The sequence below is a fragment of the Stenella coeruleoalba genome (genome assembly GCF_951394435.1).
Source record: "Stenella coeruleoalba genome assembly, chromosome: 6".
NCBI classification, from domain to species: domain Eukaryota; kingdom Metazoa; phylum Chordata; class Mammalia; order Artiodactyla; family Delphinidae; genus Stenella; species Stenella coeruleoalba.
The window spans coordinates 118,160,497-118,178,882 of record NC_137151.1 but is presented as its reverse complement, the minus strand read 5'-3'; the positions used below and the strand labels follow the sequence as shown (position 1 = coordinate 118,178,882).

General features: G+C 43.9%; 1 protein-coding gene across 3 annotated transcripts in view; it reads left to right on the top strand.

Moving 5' to 3' along the window:
• PID1 (phosphotyrosine interaction domain containing 1) overlaps positions 1-18,386 on the top strand; it is a 271,889-nt gene that overhangs the window by 13,266 nt on the left and 240,237 nt on the right. The window contains exon 1 of one of the 3 annotated variants that reach the window (XM_079924543.1): positions 6,866-14,625. The exons of the other annotated variants lie outside the window; for them this stretch is intronic. Coding sequence (XP_079780669.1) covers positions 14,614-14,625 — 12 coding nt within the window. The 5' untranslated portion in view covers positions 6,866-14,613. Of the gene's footprint in view, positions 1-6,865; positions 14,626-18,386 lie in introns of those variants that run through there. 3 annotated transcript variants of the gene reach the window in all.

Below are 18,386 nucleotides of genomic sequence, written 5' to 3'. Positions count from 1 at the left end.
AGAGCCACACTGTTTCATAGTAAACTTTGAAGAAGTGTTTCAGTGGTAAAATACAGCACCGTTGGAAGCTGAATGCATCTGAAGACCTGGGACAGTGGAGGCCAGGAGCCTTCACTGGCTTTGCAGGTTTCTCAATGAAAATTCAAAGGGCCAAACACGGACTGTCTGTCTCTCAGATGCTAGGAGAGTCTAACCTTTGCCTGTGAGTTCTCATACTGAGGATTAACCTGCAGAGGGCATTGCTTTTAGCAGAAGCGGATGCCTCACAACCCCATTCCAAGCCTCCCCGGGCCTGCATTCTGGGGGAGTGGGTTCACAGTAAGAGCTTGAGACACCAGGCCAGTCCCCTAGGGTCTCAAACAGAATGAACAAGAAAAGAGGTCTTTAGCCTTGAACATAGGGAGGTGGATGACCAGCCTCCTAACTCTCTCCTTCTCTTACTAAGAGAGTCAATATTGGGCTCTGAATGATTGGCCAAAGGTGATGTAAATGTATTTCAGCCCTGGCATCAGTTACCAGTTGTACGTGTGCATTTTTCCTTCAGTTCAGGGTGGTGAATTTATTCTAAAGGAAGGAGTGACTTAGCGGGGGCGGAGGGCTTCCCATCCAAGTGAGGAGAGAAGCTCTTGGAGGTCCTTAGAGAGATGAGGTCAGAATTCCTGGGGGTGGCTTTTGTGGCCTGGGGATCCGTGCCTCTGCAGAGTTTGTAGATTTTTGTCTCTTGAAGTTATTTCTACCGGCCTGTTTCGTGTAGGGACTCCTGTGTGCTCCACAGCACGTGACCGTTGGCAGGAGCTAGCTCTGGCTTGCGTTCCGCATGGCGATCGTTCCTCGCTAGAAATGTCCTGGCTCTTCTGTGAAATGTACACATGTGCGTTTGGCATGAGCCTGGTGTATTACAGTGTGCATTTGCAATGCATTTGTTTCATTTTGAAGTGTCAGATTGAAAGAGCAGGGGTTTTTGGCTTGTGAAAGCTCAAGTAAACATGCCTAGTCACTGACTAAAATCAAGTCACCATTGGAAGATACTTACCGACACAGGGCTTAACTTCATGCTGCCCTAATTTAAATTAGCAGCCAGACCTGGTTCTCTTAAAAGTATACCTCAAGGCTTGCAATTATAAAAGTGAGCCATATGGAGAAAAATCTTCGTATTCATGGCTTCTTCCCCAATAGCAGCTTAGCTCTTCTTTACAGCACGATTTGTATGTTTTTATTTTTTGCTTCTGGGGAAGGGAGCTGTTGAGGGTGACGTGGTGAGTGAGCTGCTTGTAATGATACTTTGTTTACATTCCTTGTGGTTATTTTTGTCACTTGGGCTCTGTTTGCCATCTGCGATTTTTTCTTCCCTTTTTTGCCCTCAAGGCACCACTGTATAGGAACGTTGGTTTCCGATTCCTCAGTGAATGGGATGCTTCACATGCCCAGATGTTGTGGCCATGGAAATGGCAATGGAAAGCGTGTTCCATGGGGAAATAATGATGAATCCCTGTCTGTAACAGAGTCAAAGCCCCAACCTCCTTACACAAATCTGTTTAACTTTCTCATACCACCTCCCTGGTTTTTTTTCCTCATTCATTTTTAATGCAAACATTCTAACTTAGATGAGCTTGAGTGAAGAGAATGCTTCAAGGAAGTGTTCCCAGAGCTTCCTAACAGGACTAGGGAGTCAATTTCTTGTACAAATACCTAGAAACAAAAGAGGTGAGGGAAGAAAAGGACATCTTTCCTTAACTGACTTTATTAGATGACGCCATTCAAAAGGTCCATGGCCCAGGGAGGGAGTGTGGCTGAACTCTGTTTAGGCTAGACAGTCATCCTCTAACTAATGTGAGTCCGGTATCCAGCTCTCTTGCTCGGGAAATGGCATCTTTGGTCAGGCTGGATTATTGTTATCAAACCCCACTTCTTCGCCAAATGAACGAACGCTGATATTTTCTGATCTGAGGCTTTGCTGTTCGACCCAAATCCAGTACAGGCAAAGTGACCTGTTGCCCCGAGTGGGGCTGAGCTGGGGAATTTCTCATTCAGTCACACAGACTGCGGCAAGTTCATCTGCCCCCCTGAATGTTAAAACTTCTGTTACATCCCACTCGAGCCCTTGCTGGGAGCTTCTGCCATTAAAAATATAGTAGGATCAAAGGGGATGTGAAGATTTAAATTACCACCCCAGCTTTTAAAGTGGAATAAATATGAATTCTTCCCTTCTTCCCTTCTCCTTTGCACAGCAGACTTTTTTCCTTAGAGGGACTTGGGAGAGTTATAAATTTTTTAAGAAGCAGATTTGAAACAGGCTTTTTTTCGGAAAAGTGAAAGAGGACTTTCCAGTAAAAAAGGCTAAGTGTTGGTTTTTCAACATAGAGATGAGACTACTTCTGGCCTCGATATTTTACAGTTTACATGGGTTGCCTGATTGACTTCATTGTTGGGCCGGGCAGAGGCGTTAGAAGTGACAGACTCATCGGCTCAGGAGTGTGGGCTCAGCCACGAGGAGCGTGCGTTTCCCCAGAGCGTCTGTCTTCAGGGTGCTACCACATACATGTTTTGGAAGCCTAGAAAGGTGGAGAGCAGGAGAAAGACGACTGGAGACTGAGTTTGGAACAAAGGAGATCAATGCATCCTTGCCTGTCGTGTAGTTACTACAAGGACGGAATGGAGAGTGGTAGTAGAAAGGTATGGGAAAAAGTTCTGGCAAATTCTAACTGTGGAGTAGATCTATGTGTGACCATCTTCTTATGAGACGTTCTGTAAAGGTCCTAGTAATTTGCCTGTTTTTCCTGTAATTAAAATGTCTCCATGGCAGATCCAGAAAATACAGAACTTTTATCGATAAAGCTGGCTTTTGGCTTCTCAGCCTGGACCGTGTTTCCCCCTCACCACTTTTTTTTCTTTTTTCTTTTCATTCACATTTTGGTCAATGGCTGTACCTTAGAACCTCCAAGAGGGTGAAATGAGGAAGGGTAGGGAGGAAACCAGATCCTGAAGAACCTTTCTTTTAGTTTCTTGTTAAACGTCTGGCTGATAAAAAGGTTTACATTTGTGACTAAATACTATTGGGTTGGCCAAAAAGTTCATTGGGTTTTAAGTAAAAAGAAAAGACATTTTTCATTTTCACCAAGAACCTTCTCGAACAACGTATTCATTAACCGAACGCACTTTTTGGCCAGCCCAATATTTGGAGATTGGAGGCGGTAACAGCACTTCGTCTTGCCCTTTCTCTGCCTTGTCATATCGGGCGGATCTTGCCTTGGCCTGGAGCGTCGATTGTTCATGACTTATTTCTCTGTCATTACCCACTTCCACTTTTCCCCTGAGAAGGGAGATGGAAGAGCCTTCTAAAAGATCAGCTAGAGACCGTTAGACTGGGCCCATCAGGCAGAGAGAAAAGCTTGGCAAATCCGACACTTTTCCCGGCAGACCAAATCGACAGGAGGAAAACAGAGCGAGGCAGATGATGGCAACACCAGCTTTTATGGAGCACGCGCTGTGTGTGTGGCACGACGCTAAGGGGTTTTATTTGAATCATCTAGCTCATTTACCTTCCATAACCGCTTTTATCCCCTTGTTATAGATAAAGAAACTGAAAGCCAGAGAGTTTGAATGATCTGGCCAGGGTTGGGCAGCCAGACATGATCTGAGCTGGGATTCGAAGCAGGAGGTTTGCTCCGGATCTCCATCACCGCTCTTCTGTCATTTAGAAGGATGGGACAGCAGGATGGTGTACACATGCGGGTGCTGTTGTTATTAATAAATAGAATGGCAACAGTGGGGGCCTCATGGGCTCTGAGAGGCTACTTTCATATCTCTTGTTGAAGCCGTGTGGTTGCCTGCGTGGACCAAGGGCTACCCTCTTTTTGGTGGCCCAAATCTCTGGGGGAAGTAAACTGCTGTGTCGTCCTCAAGCTGAAATTCCCAAGTGCCATTTAAGAGTCTCTTAAGCTGGAGCACATGGCATTTATCCAGACTAGAGACCTTGAAACTGCAATAAAGACCGATCACGTCTGCAGTCGCTCCCCATTTAGGCCAAAAGTGGGAGGAAGGGAGGGAGGAGGTCGGAGAGTTCAAGAGCAATTGCTTAGAAATGAGTAATAGCTGCTCTTACAGACACACAGGTTTCTCACTAAATCGATCCTGTGTTTTGCTGTTCTTTTCAGCCCTCATAGTTGAGTAAGCATGAAGCATTGGGCCTTATGCTTCCTAAAGAAAACTTGGACTTGTCATTAATTTGAGGTCTCGCAGAAGTAAAATGCTACCTTATGTCATTGAGTCATTCCTGGACTTTTGACAAACTAGAGACCTTAAAAGCTGGCAATAACCCCGATCACTTCTGCAGTCGTTCCCCATTTAGACCAAAACTGGGGGGAAGGGAGGGAGGACGTCAGAGAGTTCAAGAGCAAAATCTCTACTAAGCGACTTGCAAAATGCTAGTCTTGGGAAAAAAACTCTCTGACCCTTGGTTACCCGTTGCCTAATGTTGACTGTCCTGGGCTATCTTGGAGCATTAGGCAACGTTTTGCATTTTGTTTGATGTTCCAGATTATCTCTCTCTTCCCGCCTTCCCTCGCACTGACTCCATTCCACCGTATGAATTTGTCCCATAAATTGGATCCTGGAGCAGCTGACGCTGGACAGCCCCACGGCTGTTGGCCATCAGGCTCCCTTGCACAGGGCTATTTTGACTCCTCCAATTAGCTGCTGTTTAGGGACTCGTTAGTGATCAGCAAATAAAACCAGTCCAGAAGCACTCAATGGCTGCAGTGTGCTTTGCTCAGCCACCTTTGGGCACAAATCTAAATGGAAGCTTTATCTAAGGAGAGCAAGAAGAAATATTTGAGATATTTGTCCAAAGACCTCCTTAGAGTCTCGTGGAATTCGTTACTATCATTTTATGTTAACTTAAAAAAAAAAAAGGTTGTGATCCCAATTTAGCTGCTCTCCAGTGATAAAGCATCAGAATATTCACCAGGTCCAAACCCCAGGGCGAGAACTGGAATAGGATGGTGTCAAGGGTAAAGCGCAGACTTGCTTTGTGCCTTTGGCATATTCCAGTGCTACCAAAGTCACAGTAGGCTCTCTCACTTAGTACTGATGCCACTTGGTATTTGCCGGGATATCCCTTCCCAGTAAGACAGCCCAGGCCATCTCCTCCCCTCATGTGTTGTGACTGAGGTCTTAATTTGATAGAGGAGGTTTCAGTAGTAGAAAAAGTACCACCTCCTTCTGTTCTTTGAAGCCTATGAATTAGTTGGGTCCTTTATTACTTGCACCCTTGGCTTTCCTAACTGACATGGCTACCGAGGGACCAAGAGTCACATTCAGAGCCTGGTCTCTATGTCTTACTCATTGTTATGGGTTGAGTTGTTCCCCCCTGCCCGCACCACCACCCCGACACAGATATGTCGAAATCCTAACCCTGGGACCTGTGAGTGTAGCCTTATTTGGAAACCCGGTCTGTGCAGATGTAATTGAGTGAAGGCGATGTCATACTGGATTAGGGTGAGCCCTAAACTCAGTGACTAATGTCCTTATAAGGAGAGATTTGAAGACACAGAGGAGACACGGGGAAGAGGGCCATGCGAAGATGGAGGCAGAGTGTGGAGTTGTGCTACCGCAAGCCAAGGAAAGCCAAGCACGGCTGGCAACCACCCGAGGCTAAAAGAGTCAAGGAACGATTCCTCCCTAGAGCTTTTGGAGGGGAATGGCCCTACCAATGTCATGGTTTTGGATTTCCAGCCTCCAGGATTGTCAGAGAGTACATTTCTGTGGTTTTAAACCACCCAGTCTGTGGTGATGTGTTATAGCAGCCCTAGGAAGCTAACACGCTAGTACATTCATGAAACCTGCTGCCTTTGTCTGTGTTCTGTCACTGTACTTCCGAAGGCTAAGGTGTGCCTGACTTTCATATACTGGGACTAAATTAGTGTTTCTGTATAGCATGCTTTTTGTGCGGAGTGTGAATTTGTTTATGGTGGATTTGAAAAATAATGAAAACGGACATTAAAGAACAATTAAATGCTGCTGCTTTCTCTCTCATCTACTTCTGGTCAACATCCTGGGAAAATGAAGCCAACACCGAGAGGAATGTGTGCCCCGTTGCCAAGGGAGGGCCTCTGGAAGTAAATGTGCTTCAAGAGATAGTTCATGCTGGTACTTAAAATTATGGGCTGGGGTGTGGAAGACAGTCAATTCAAGGAGGATCTCAGTGACCCTCTTCCAGACAGGCAGGACCGAGGGAGGCCCAGGGCTTTATTCTCAAACGATCGGGGTTGTCAGTCTCTGCAGGGTCCCCGGTAGCCAGCCTCTGGGATTTGCCTCTTCCCAGCAAGGACAACTGTAGATTGATGTTAGAATCCATTTCCAGTCAACTTCAGAGTATGTCTGGTTGATTATTCGTATCTGGTTGGATATTTTGTTTTGATTTTGTTTTTCACTTGGTGACTGCATAAAGTATTTTAATGAGGTATCCATGCCTATGCTGGAACTCACTTTTAAGATAAAATAAACGTCGTTAGGAGTCATAGTACTTGCTCTCCTGGGCCAGCTCCTCTTTTTCATACAGTAGCCACGATGGCACAGACGTTTCCAGTCCTGACGAGGGTAAGGAGCCTGGATCTCTGCACAGCTGCTCGTTGGACTTGCATTTCTCAGAGTGAAGAGTCACTCAAGTTTTTTTTTTTTTTAATTTATTTTATTACCATATAGTTGATTTACAATGTTGTGTTAATTTCTGCTGTACAGCAAAGTGATTCAGTTATACATATATATATATATATATATATACACACACACATACACACACACATACATTCTTTTTCATCATGGTTTGTTGCAGGATACTGAGAGTCACTCAAGTTTTGAAAGGCTGCTTTACTTTCCACTCTCTTCCTCAGTAGGGAAGGATGCTGCACATGTGAAAGGGAGGGGGAGGTGCCAGGAGAAAGGGGCTCCTTAATCGTTATCCTTTCTTAATAGTAGATCCACCCTAATCCGTTCACGACAAACCCTTCCCCACGGTTTCTGTGTAATTGTGGGTCTGGGGATAAACACGCAGATACTGTAGCCCCTTCTGCCCACCGCATGCTTTGATGTCTTTACATCGGGAACCAGCTTTCCCTCAGGTGTGTACGGCATCCTGGTGTACAAGCCACCTATAATGCGGGACAGTAGACACTGCTGTTTACTTTCTGTGTCTTCTGAGGCTGCTCCCTAGGCACGGACCTGGGGGCTGCGGGACCGTGGTGCTGATGAGTGGCTCTTGCTACTTTTTTTTGCTTTAGGTTTAACTGCTTGGGAGCTTAGTGCATTAGTTTCCCAGGGCCGCTCTAATGAAGTACCACAAGCTGGGTGGCTTAAGCAACAGAAATGTACTGTTTCATAGTTCAGGAGGGTGGATGTCTCCAGTCAGGTTGCATGAAGGGTCGATAGCTTCCGAGGGCCGTGAGGGAGCATCTTTTCCATGCCTCCCTCCCAGGTCCCGGTAGTTTGCTGCAAGTCTTCGGCATTCCTTGGCTCGTGGCAGCTTCACTCCAGCTGAAGCTTTGCGTGGTGTTCTCCCCGTGTGTTTTTCTCTGTGTCTAAATTTCCTTTCTTATAAGGACACCGGGCATATCGGATTAGGGGCCCACCCTAATCCAGTATGATCTCATTCTAACGTAACTAATTATATCTGCAATGATCCTATTTCCAAATAAGGTCACATTCTGAGGTACTAGGGGTTAGGACTTTTACATATGAAATTTTTGGGGACACAATTCAACCTATAATATACTTAGTGTGGAATTTTTTTTGGTGGGGGGTTATCCCTCATGTACCAAAATATTTCTCCCTACTAGAACCAACCACCAAAAAAACCCACTTTTTTTCCAAGTGGTGGTACAGATGTGTAATGGAATAGGGTGCACATCCTCTGCATGGCAAAGTCATGGCTACTATTTTAGACTTGATTTGACTCAAAAATTACAAAATAATGTCTGCTTAGGGTACCAAGAAGTTGATAATCTTGTTCATTCCCTCATTCTCAGTTCTGCCCATGAAGGAAACTCATGTGATCTGTCTGGTAGTTTTTTGCCCATAATTTTCCCTAGGTTTTTACAAACACATACAAATATATAGATACATATTTAGGTTTTTCTCGTTTGTTTAAATAATGTAATCATTATGTATATAAAACTCTGTAGCTTTTTTCACTTTACAGAATGTTTCTTGGATATCTCTTCTGGTCAGTTCATGTAGGCCCAGCTCATTCCTTTTACTCCCTACATAAAATTTGGTGGTGGAGCTGGACTGTAATTTATTCAGTCCTTCCTGTGTCAGGGAATATTTGGGTTGTACCCATTTTTTGTTGTTGTTGTTTTCCTCCCGTAAATAATACTGTTATAAGGATCTGCGCACTATCATGGTGCTTGTATTTCTTTAGATGGAACTGATAAAATTGGAGTTGCTGAATCAAAGAGGATGCATGTTTTAAATTTTAGCAGCTGTCAGCGAGGGCCTTTTTTGAGAGTTCTCCTTTTTGATCAGAAGTGAATGTGATTTTGACAAAAGTGTAAAGAAATAGTTTGCCGGAGAAAGGATAGTCTTTTCAACGAAACGATGCGGAAACAATCCATATGCAAAACAGCAAAATCAATACCATCAACAACAAACCCCAAACTTCAGTCTGTCCCTCATACATATTCTATACAAAAATTCACCTAAAATGAATCCTAGACCCAGGTGTACCATAAAACCATAAAACTTCTAGACAGAAACAGCAGAAAATCTTTGTATGCATCTGTGTAAACATTACTACAGTCAAGGTAATGAACAGATCCACTACACCCAAAAGTTCCTTTGGGTTGGGCAAAGATTTCCTAGAACAATAACAAAAACACATTGAATAAAAGAAAACTTGGGTAAATTGGACTTCATCAAAATTCTGCTCTCTAAAGAGCAGGAAATTTCTGCTCTTTAAAGATATTTGTAAGAGAATGAAAAGAAGACACAGACTGGGAGAAAATACTTGCAAATCATATATTTGTAATAAAGGGCTTGTATCCAGTATATATAAAGAACTCTGAAAACTCAATACTGTAACAAGGTAAACAACCCAATTAAAGAAAATGAGCAAATGATTTGAACAAAAAAGTTATATGGTTAGGAAATCAGCACATGAAAAGACATCATTAGTCATTAGGAAAATGCAAATTAAAAGCACAATGAGATAACACTGCCCAACTATAGAACAGCTAAAATTAAAAAGGCTTCAACGTACCAATTGTTGGCAAGGACGTCGAGGAACCGGACCTCTCATGCACTGCTGGTGGGGATGTAAAATGACTGAAGTCAGAATTACAGCTGCCTGAGCCTGGGGTGGGTGGAACTTTTGGGGGTGATGGGATGTGTTCAGCGTCTTGATTACGGTGATGGTTTCATGGGCTTGTACATAGGTCAAAACTTACAAACTTGTGCAGTGTACTACACGTCATTTATACCTGAAGCTGTTAAAGGGCACGTGAAATTTTCACTGTATGCCAGGCACAGTGCCAGGTGTTGGGGAGCTAAACAATACTACTAGTTTCTGCTCTCACTTCTGCGAATTCTCTGTAGTTCTTGTTTTCTTTTAACTGGATATTAAAATTCTAGCCCAGAATGTAAATAATGAACTCTATATTTTTCTTAGAGTTCCATTCTCTCCTTTTCAAACATTTCTTTGTTTACTTCCTGAAATGACATTTCCATCCATCTCAGTTTGCCCGAGGATCTGAGAGAAGCTAGTAGTTGAGCAAGAGGAGAAATCCAGACCAAAGGATGGAACGTTCCAGCCGATGCCTTGGCGGATCTTCCTCGTTCAGGATGGCCCCTTTAACCTCCATCCTCCCGGGGACGCATTTCTCACTTCTTTCTAACATGTTGGTTTTCCAGCTGCCCCAGTCCTCTGGGCCCTTTTTAGCCCTGTATCTTAGCATCTGATTCCTCCCCTAGTGGCCAGTAGACTCAGGAGATTTTGCTATCGAAAGGGTGAATTTCTGGTATTGTGATCCCTGCAGCTGGTCGGGCCACCTGCCTGCCATTCTTCCTCCTGTGATAGGAAACACACAGAGAATACATTCTGCAAAACCATTTGTGGGTCTTGAATCTAGTTTGCGGATGTAATATGCCTAGCAGATATAGAGTCTGGATTTCTTATGGAACAATTCTTTTTCTCAAGAAGATAGCAACTAAAACATTAGATAAGATGCAACAACTTTACCAATGGCCATTGAACTTTAGTAAAAAGCTATTGAGAAGCATATGAAAATAACTTTAGTTTAGAAAACGTTCTTCCCCTCAGGGAGGAAAATTTGAGGAATTTGATTTCATCTCTTTTAAAGGGCAAGGAACAGAAGCCTTTGTTTAATAAATATATAATGAGATCATGTGGCCTCTTGTCCAATCTGAGGTCCTGTTGAGGTGATGGGGCGCTATTAATAACTAATGAGAACAGCAGGCATGACCTGTGAGTCCGTCTCCTGGCAAACCAGAATGTGTGGTCACTCCTGAGTGTGGCACATAAAATGCTAGACTTCTGTTCCTCTGTTTACTTTGGGGGTGAAGGAAAGAAATGAAATGGGTTGAGGTGAGGGATGGCAGATGGGTGAGAAAGTCAAGCAGAGGGGAGACTGGGGAGCTGAGGGGGTAAAGGATGGGCAGACACCAAACGAGGAAGAAAGGGAAGGGCGGGGGAGTGAGCACCATGCCTGGCATGTCTGCGTGCGCCACAAAGGTTAGCTGTCTGTCGCACCTTCAATGCAGCTGTCGGCTTTGATACATTATTCCTTTGAGCAAAGGCATCAGATGCTCACACCTGCTCAGTGATGCCGAATGTTTTGGTGGATTACCTGGCTTTCTTGGAAAAACGCTTCTTTTCAGATGAAGAGCCTGGAAACTTTGAGGGGGAAAAAAAGGTAGATCCAAAGCCCCAGGGGTGAGCAGTAAGGGAGACATGGCAGGTGATGGGAGAATAAGCTTGTCCCTCAGTATCCGAGCGGGCGTTTGTTCCAGCACCCCCGTGGGTACCAAAATCCGTGGATGCTCAAGTCCCTTATATAAAATGATGCAGCACAGCTGGCCCTGCGTGTCTGTGGATGCTGAACCCGCAGATACGGATGGTGACTGTATTTCTTTAGGGTACAGATCAGGCTGCCTGTGGCCCCTACAAGCTACTGAATAGTGGAAAGACCGTGGGATTTTTAATCACCCACGGATACAAATCTTGGCTGCTTCAATTATTGGGGGTTGCCTCAGGGCCTCTGATTTATATCTTTTCAACTTTAAGATGGGGATAATAACATTTAGCTCCTGACTGTCAGTTGAAATGTGGGATACGTGGTATCTGGCACGTTATTGGGAGTCGGTAAATACTAATTTCTTCCCCTGCTTCAGATCCAAGAGTGCACTAGGAATAGCAGTATAGCGTTTTGGAACCAAGCAGATAAGTCTTGTGTTTCCCAAAGTCTGTTCCATGAGGCGCAAGCTCAGCGAGCTGCTCTTATGAGTCTTGCCACAAGGAGTTCAGTCTCTGGGTAGGTTTGGGAAGCACCAGGTGAAGCACAGGACTTCTTGTAGCCTTTCAGATGCCAATGCCCTGTGAATTTCCACAGGAGGGGAGAAGATAATCCCTGTATAAAGGCGCACCCACTATCCAGGGCACTTCGATATACAACCTGAACTTAAAGTTGACAAACTGTGGGCCTGAGGTTTGGCTCTAGCTTACACAAATGTTTCCTTTGGCCCCTTCAGTGTATACGAAAACATCACAAATTAGTCTCCAGGATTGAAAAATTAGAGGAATTTATAAGGAAAGCTGGTCTTTCTGATTCTCTCAAAAACGCGGACAGTCCAACCACTGTGGGCCCAGGTTCTCCCATAGCGGATCGCTGACCAGATGCTGCTCCACTGGAGTCGGGTGTGGCCTCCAGCTCCACCCAGGCCTTACGGAGCACGTCTCACTTATCACATCGCCTGCTGGGTCCTGCAGGTACTGGGGTTGGGGACCCCGATCCAGCTTAGCAACTTCATTTGGCTGGTGAGAGAATTGAATGCCAAGTTCATGTTCTGTTGGAATCAGGACCAGATCCTTGGTCTCATGACTCTTTTTAAAAAAATTATTATTAAATAATTTATTTTTGGCTGCGTTGGGTCTTCGTTGCTGCGTGCGGGCTTTCTTCAGTTGCGTTGAGCAGGGGCTACTCTTCGTTGCGGTGTGCGGGCTTCTCATTGCGGTGGCTTCTCTTGTTGCGGAGCACGGGGCGCTAGGTGCGTGGGCTTCAGTAGTTGCAGCACGTGGGCTCAGTAGTTGTGGCGCACGGGCTTAGTTACTCCACGGTATGTGGGATCTTCCTGGACCAGGGCTCGAACCCGTGTTCCCTGCATTGGCAGGCGGATTCTTAACCACTGCGCCACCAGGGAAGTCCCAGTCTCCTGACTCTTAAAGGCCAATGTGATAAACAATTGTGTGACTAAGTTTATTTGTTTAGCACCGTCCATAGTTCTCCCGGCACCACTCTGGGAGCCCACCCTCAGCTCCAGAAGTGGGGTTCCTCCTCCCATTTTCTGCCCTTTAGCACATTGTTGGTGGGGGGGCGGTGCCTCCGGGCAGAAGTGGGAGGCTCCTCCCACTTCTCACTAAACACCAGTCAGCCGGTTCCTACGTCTCCCACACCAGGTGACTAAAATTCCTCCCTGTTATGGTATTGGCTCTTCGGGAGCATTTTTACTGCCAAACATTGGAACAGATTGCTTCCAAAAAAGGGGGTAAATTTAGAGGGTGGAGAGTAGTTTTAAATTGAATGGATCTCCACCTTTTGGCCACAGTTATCAACCTATGAAGGACCATTCAAATGCTATTTTAGGAAACCCAAACTGAAAGACATCTGTAAGGGTGGCACCACCTTTATAATTAAGAATCCCCGTTTCACCAAAAACACACCCCAAAGCACCTTGCAAGTGTGTTCTGGTCATCCGGGGGCAGATCTGCTGCTGCTTTCATTTACCTTCCCAGGTTGCCACTGTTCTACCTGACTCTGCCCATTTCCTGCAGCATTAGGGAATTCTGATTATTTTTGGTATTAAAAGTACTTGGAATTAACTCAGACAGTGGCTTGAGCTATAAAACAATGAATTAGACCCCCAACCTTCAACCGTCTACTCGGTTCATTGAAAGCACAAGTGCTGAGCACTTCCTGGTTCCTTAGTTTTCGATCATTCCTCTGGGTTAGGCTCTCTAACTATAGGTTTGAGACAGTTCCCTATTGATCTTCCAATAAAGGTTTATGAACTTTATTGATAACTATTCTAAAAATTATTGCACACTCTAATCAGACCCAGAGTTAGAACTATCATCTATCTATGTATCTGTCTATCTATCTATCTATCTTTCTAATTTAATCTATCCTAATTGAATCTAGCAAAAAAGGAAAGAGATGATTCTGGCTGCAGGACACGAAAGTCCTGGTCAATCTACAAGCTCAGAAAATATAATTACACCTTAAATACTTACAGAGTCATGAAAAGGTTGACTTTTGGTTAGGAAGGAAAAAATTCAAATGCTTTTGAAGTACTTTTCAATAAAAGATAGTTATGCCTTTGAGACGTTAAAATAAGACTGAAGTAAAACTCTTCAAATACTAGTCATATCATGAAGGGAGAGATTTAGTTGTACTTGAAAACCTAGACTAAGGACAGGTGCTACCACTAAGCCTAAAACTCCTAGCTCTGAGCTTCCTGGCAGCCTAAGTAAGAAGAGAAACATAATGAGTTATTTGGCCCTCATTACCTAATAGAAGAATAGGATGTACATCAGCTCATCTGCAGCCCCAGACATTTTCCTAAATTGAAGACCCTGGAAATAACATGTGGGACATCATAACACCGACTATTGGGCAATAACATTATTTGTAGTTTTGCCAAAGTTGTCCTTAGAAGTTGAAAAAATAAACAATTCAGTAGGAATGCTAAGACTGTTTATGTAGAAGTGGACATCTGTGTTTTTTTCTGCCCATCTTCATTTCCCATGTTCTGCTAACAGCACTCCGATTTTGCTTTTGGGAACTGTTCTTCCCCTGGTCCAGTGGGGGGACCTCATTCAGAGGGGCCTGGCAATCAGTGTGCCCTCCTTTAGCTGTGGGGTCGATGTGTACCCCAAATGTCTAGATTAGCCAGACAATTTCTCCCAAAAGTGGGAATCCTGAGCAGGGTGGCAGAAAGGCTGAAAGTAGCCAAAACCTGGTAATTCTACTCACCGTGATCTGTAGAAACTCTGTAGTCCTCCTGCATGGACCCTGGGAGCAACTTGATACCTGTCCTTGCTGAGCTTGGTCCTTCTACCCTCCTTTTAATCCAGTGTCACTCCAATTATTTATTTATTTATTTTTCTGCCTCCACGAGCCAGAGTTGGTACCAATTGCTTGTAACTACAAAACTCTGACTGATGTACAGGTAGATTTTCTTTTTTTTTGAACCGTTTAACATTCAGTCTTCAAATTCCGTTTCACAGAAGGTGATATGTAGAACAGAACGTATGTGTGGAGGAAAGTGAGGGAGCCATGCTTGAAGGATCTCCAGGATACCAACCAGAAACCCAGGGATGCACACATGCCCCTTCTTGTGGGTACACCTTCTTTGTAAAACTTGTACATGCTTACTAAAGAATGGATGCAAATGTTCCCCCCACCCCGGCATTTCTTATGCATATACCCTTACTTTAGTAAGTGCCACTGAACAGAAATAATCCTAATTATCCTATAGTCCTGGCCCACAGCTTCCAAGTTCTGGCCTGTCACTGGAGAAAGATTTCTGTCTTCGTTGTTTATGAGGGTGTAGCCCTGCTATTGGCATCTGCTACAAATCTTAAGGTTTTTATAACTTGGATGTCACTTGCACCTTCCTGCCAAATCTCTGCACTGAAAAAGCAGAGCGTCATGTTAAGTAATGATGCTTTTACTGCATCCAAAACAAATAAAGTATTTTGGTGCACATAGTCAAGTGAATCCCTCTTGTCTCTTGTCTCAGGAGCCTGGGGTAGAAATGGTGTCGGGGACACAAACAGCTGCTTTGGCCAAAATAGCTGAAAAGACAGGGTCTCAGGCTGTCTGAGCCTCAGTTCTTGAGAAGCATTTGTAATTATTGGTTAAAAATATGAATGGCTCTGTAAGTTCACTCTAGGACAATGTGGATTCTTGAGCCCAGAAAGTTAAATACCTACAAGTTTGGCAGTCTTGACCTTCAGGGTAGAGAATACAGTTCCCTAGTTTTCAAGACCTGCTTTGCCACTTTGATTTAATACAAGGCGGAAATCTTCAAAACAAAGTTCTCTGGATGCAGGAAAAGTTCATCTGGCATCAGTTAGCTTGGGCATCTCCCGCCCCCTTCCCCACCCCACCCCCCTTGTCTTTTCTCTAGGAGCTCGATGCTTTGTAGAAAATGAATGGCTTTGCAAAAGTGCAAATTTGGGAGAGTGTTGTACAACCAAAGAAAATTCAAATCAGCATTCCCCCTGTGGGAATCCTCTTGCGGAAATTGAAATTATATTTAAATATTCATTAAACCGCCAATATCTGTTTTAGGATGTTGACAGACTGTCTGAATGGTACAGCTCAATGGTTTTCTGGAAGTAGAGCAGTCTAGAGAATGAAGAATACAGAGTCTAAAAAGCCTGCTAATTGATGTGTCCTGCTCTCTGCTGAGTTAATGGTAAATAGCACAGGCTCAAGGCTGATTCCTTTACTCCTTGGCCCAGAGAACTGGCCTTTTTCTTCATAATGCAGTTGAATGCCCTTGTTGAACAGAGGCTGACCCGGGAGATATGTGTGTGCTCTGAACAGGAGGGCCTGTGTGCTGGCAGGGTACCTACGAGCAGGGCAAGCGTTCAGTGAAAACTTGGAGGGAGTCTTTTGGAAATAAAACTTAATTTGCAGGGACCTCAACTTTACACATGAGGTAGTCTTGCTCTGCGATTTGGGGCCACATCTGTGTTTTCTCTCTCTTTTTTTGAGCCTCTTCCTTTCTTCTCTCCTCCTCCTTTCCTCACAATTAATGGGAGTGGAGTTCTTTCCATTTCTGAATTTCTTCGAACTCTCTGGCTAACTGCTGAGTCTTTAGACACTTTTTATAGCTTTCCCAAGGGGTGATCATCACCTCTCTTTTCTCCCATCTTCCTGTTGCAGTGACTGTAGGCTCCTGATGAGCTGAAAGTCACAGCTAAATCGGACAAAAACAAATTTGGCTGTGGCTCAAAGCCATTGCTTATTTGGAGGGATTTTCTTTCTTTTTTTCTTAACTTTCTTTCTTTTTTGGCTTATGGTTAAGAGGGTATTATCTTTGCATTAGACAGTCATCACAACTCATTTCTTGGATTGTGGAGAAAGAGAACCAATGGATCCATTTTGGTCTGAGGACTGGAAGAAATTGATATATTGTTGATTTCTTGTAAAATGCACCGAAAAGTCTGTCTTGGAACTGAGCAGATGCCTGCTTTTGTCGTGTTAAAGGACCAAGGCTATTTATCTTTTGAATTTCGATTATTGGCCCCTCTAGATAGGAAATCGAAGCTTGATTTGAAGCTGTTAATGCATCATGGTAAATAAAAATGTGTGCTAGGGAAGATTATTCTTCATCTCTCGCATTTCTGTGGGCATGTCAGACTCAGGAGAATTTTTATGTAGCATAACAATTTCTTAAGTGTTAGCATGTTTTTTTAACTTCGCATTATAAATAGGAGCAGACGTCTGCTTCAGAAATTGAAAACTAGATTAAGGTTGGCCAAAGCGGAAGACAAAGCCATGGCTCTGTTACAGCTCACGTCCTTGGGGTTCTGGGTAGTGGACTGACAGTGGAATAGGCTCAACTAAAATGCTCTTCTTATGGCTGAATGCTTCCTGATCTGTGGACCTTGGAACTCACGAGGGTCATGGAATTATTTTAAGATATCTATGAACCTGATGTGCATTATACATTTTCTATAGACTCCAAAAATATACCTTGCCAAAAAGCAACTACTTTTCAAATCCTATGTGCTTTATTTAAAGAAATATTTATTTGAAATCATTATTGATTCAGAGTGGCTCTTGGACTTTATGCACCTTTTCCATTAGTGGGTACCAAACTCCCCTGTGTGAATCAGCAGCATTTTGGATTTACAAAAGATCGTGGCACTTGAAAGAGTCAGGCACTGTAGATGTCATGAGTGCCACCTACGCGGGAAGAATACCCCGACTGCCTGAGACTTGTCACAGCGCCTCTCTTCATGTCCGTTTATCACAGGCTTTACTTTCAGCAGGTGTTTATTGACCTTTTATTCTTGGGTGAGGGAGCTGCATTAATTTCTAAGGTGGGTCTAAAAAGTGGTCCTGTGCTCAAGAAGGTTGCAATCAGTTAAATACTAAGTTGTCATCGTGGGGGAGACTTCCATCCTAAGATGCTGTGAAAGGCAAAAGATGAGGGCCTTTGTGACCTGTCCCTTTTTATTCGAAACACGAATGCTTTCCCTCAAGTCCTACCCAGGAGGATTCTGATATCTCAGGGGTGGGGACTGTGGCACATGCTCGCCCGTTGCTGGGAGAGCAGATATTTTCACTGGGCACTTTGCCCTGAACTGAGTTGGGGTTCTGTTACTGTGGCCAGGGGGAATTAGGGCAGGCGATGCACCATTCCTACCACAGGTGCTAAATTTAAAGTAATAGCAGATGTGGACGATATGGTATCCCCAGATTCTGTTCCTTTTTAAATTTTCCTTAGGGCCTTCGTGCTTTTCCTCCCCGTGGTTTGGATTAACCATACTGAAATCGACATAGTCCTCTGATTTCAACGGTCAGTCGATGCTCGTCTAATATGGTATCAGATGGTTTTCTAGCCCATCTTTCAAGAAAAGTCCAATGGCATGTGTTGAGAATTACAAGAGTACTAAGAAAGGACGACTTTCTTTGTGATTAAAATAAAAATCGCATCTGAGGGTTTCAAAATTTAAGTTTTATGTTTGTTTGGACAGATGCTATTTGGCTAATTTCTTATTGGGAGAATGTCATTTGGTCAGTATTGCATAATCTTTTTTCCTCCTCTTTCTACACATTGGATGTGAAAAAATTGTATGGAATGAGGCAAAATGAACTAAAGTGTTAGTGATTAGGCAGAACCTTTTCTTCCTTCCCTTGTGTGGTTGGTTCTTGTAAAGAAGCATCCTTATCAGATGCTAAGGAACTGCTTTGATTCTTTGGTTCAAGTCATGTACCATCTTCATCTGTCTCCACATCTTTTAATGTGCTGTGGACTATTTTCCACACTTTTGTGTGTTTTGATGTCTGATGCCTTTGCTAATGTTGTTTCCTTAGTTTGAAATATCCTTCTGCATCACCTTCATGCTCTGCCTCGGA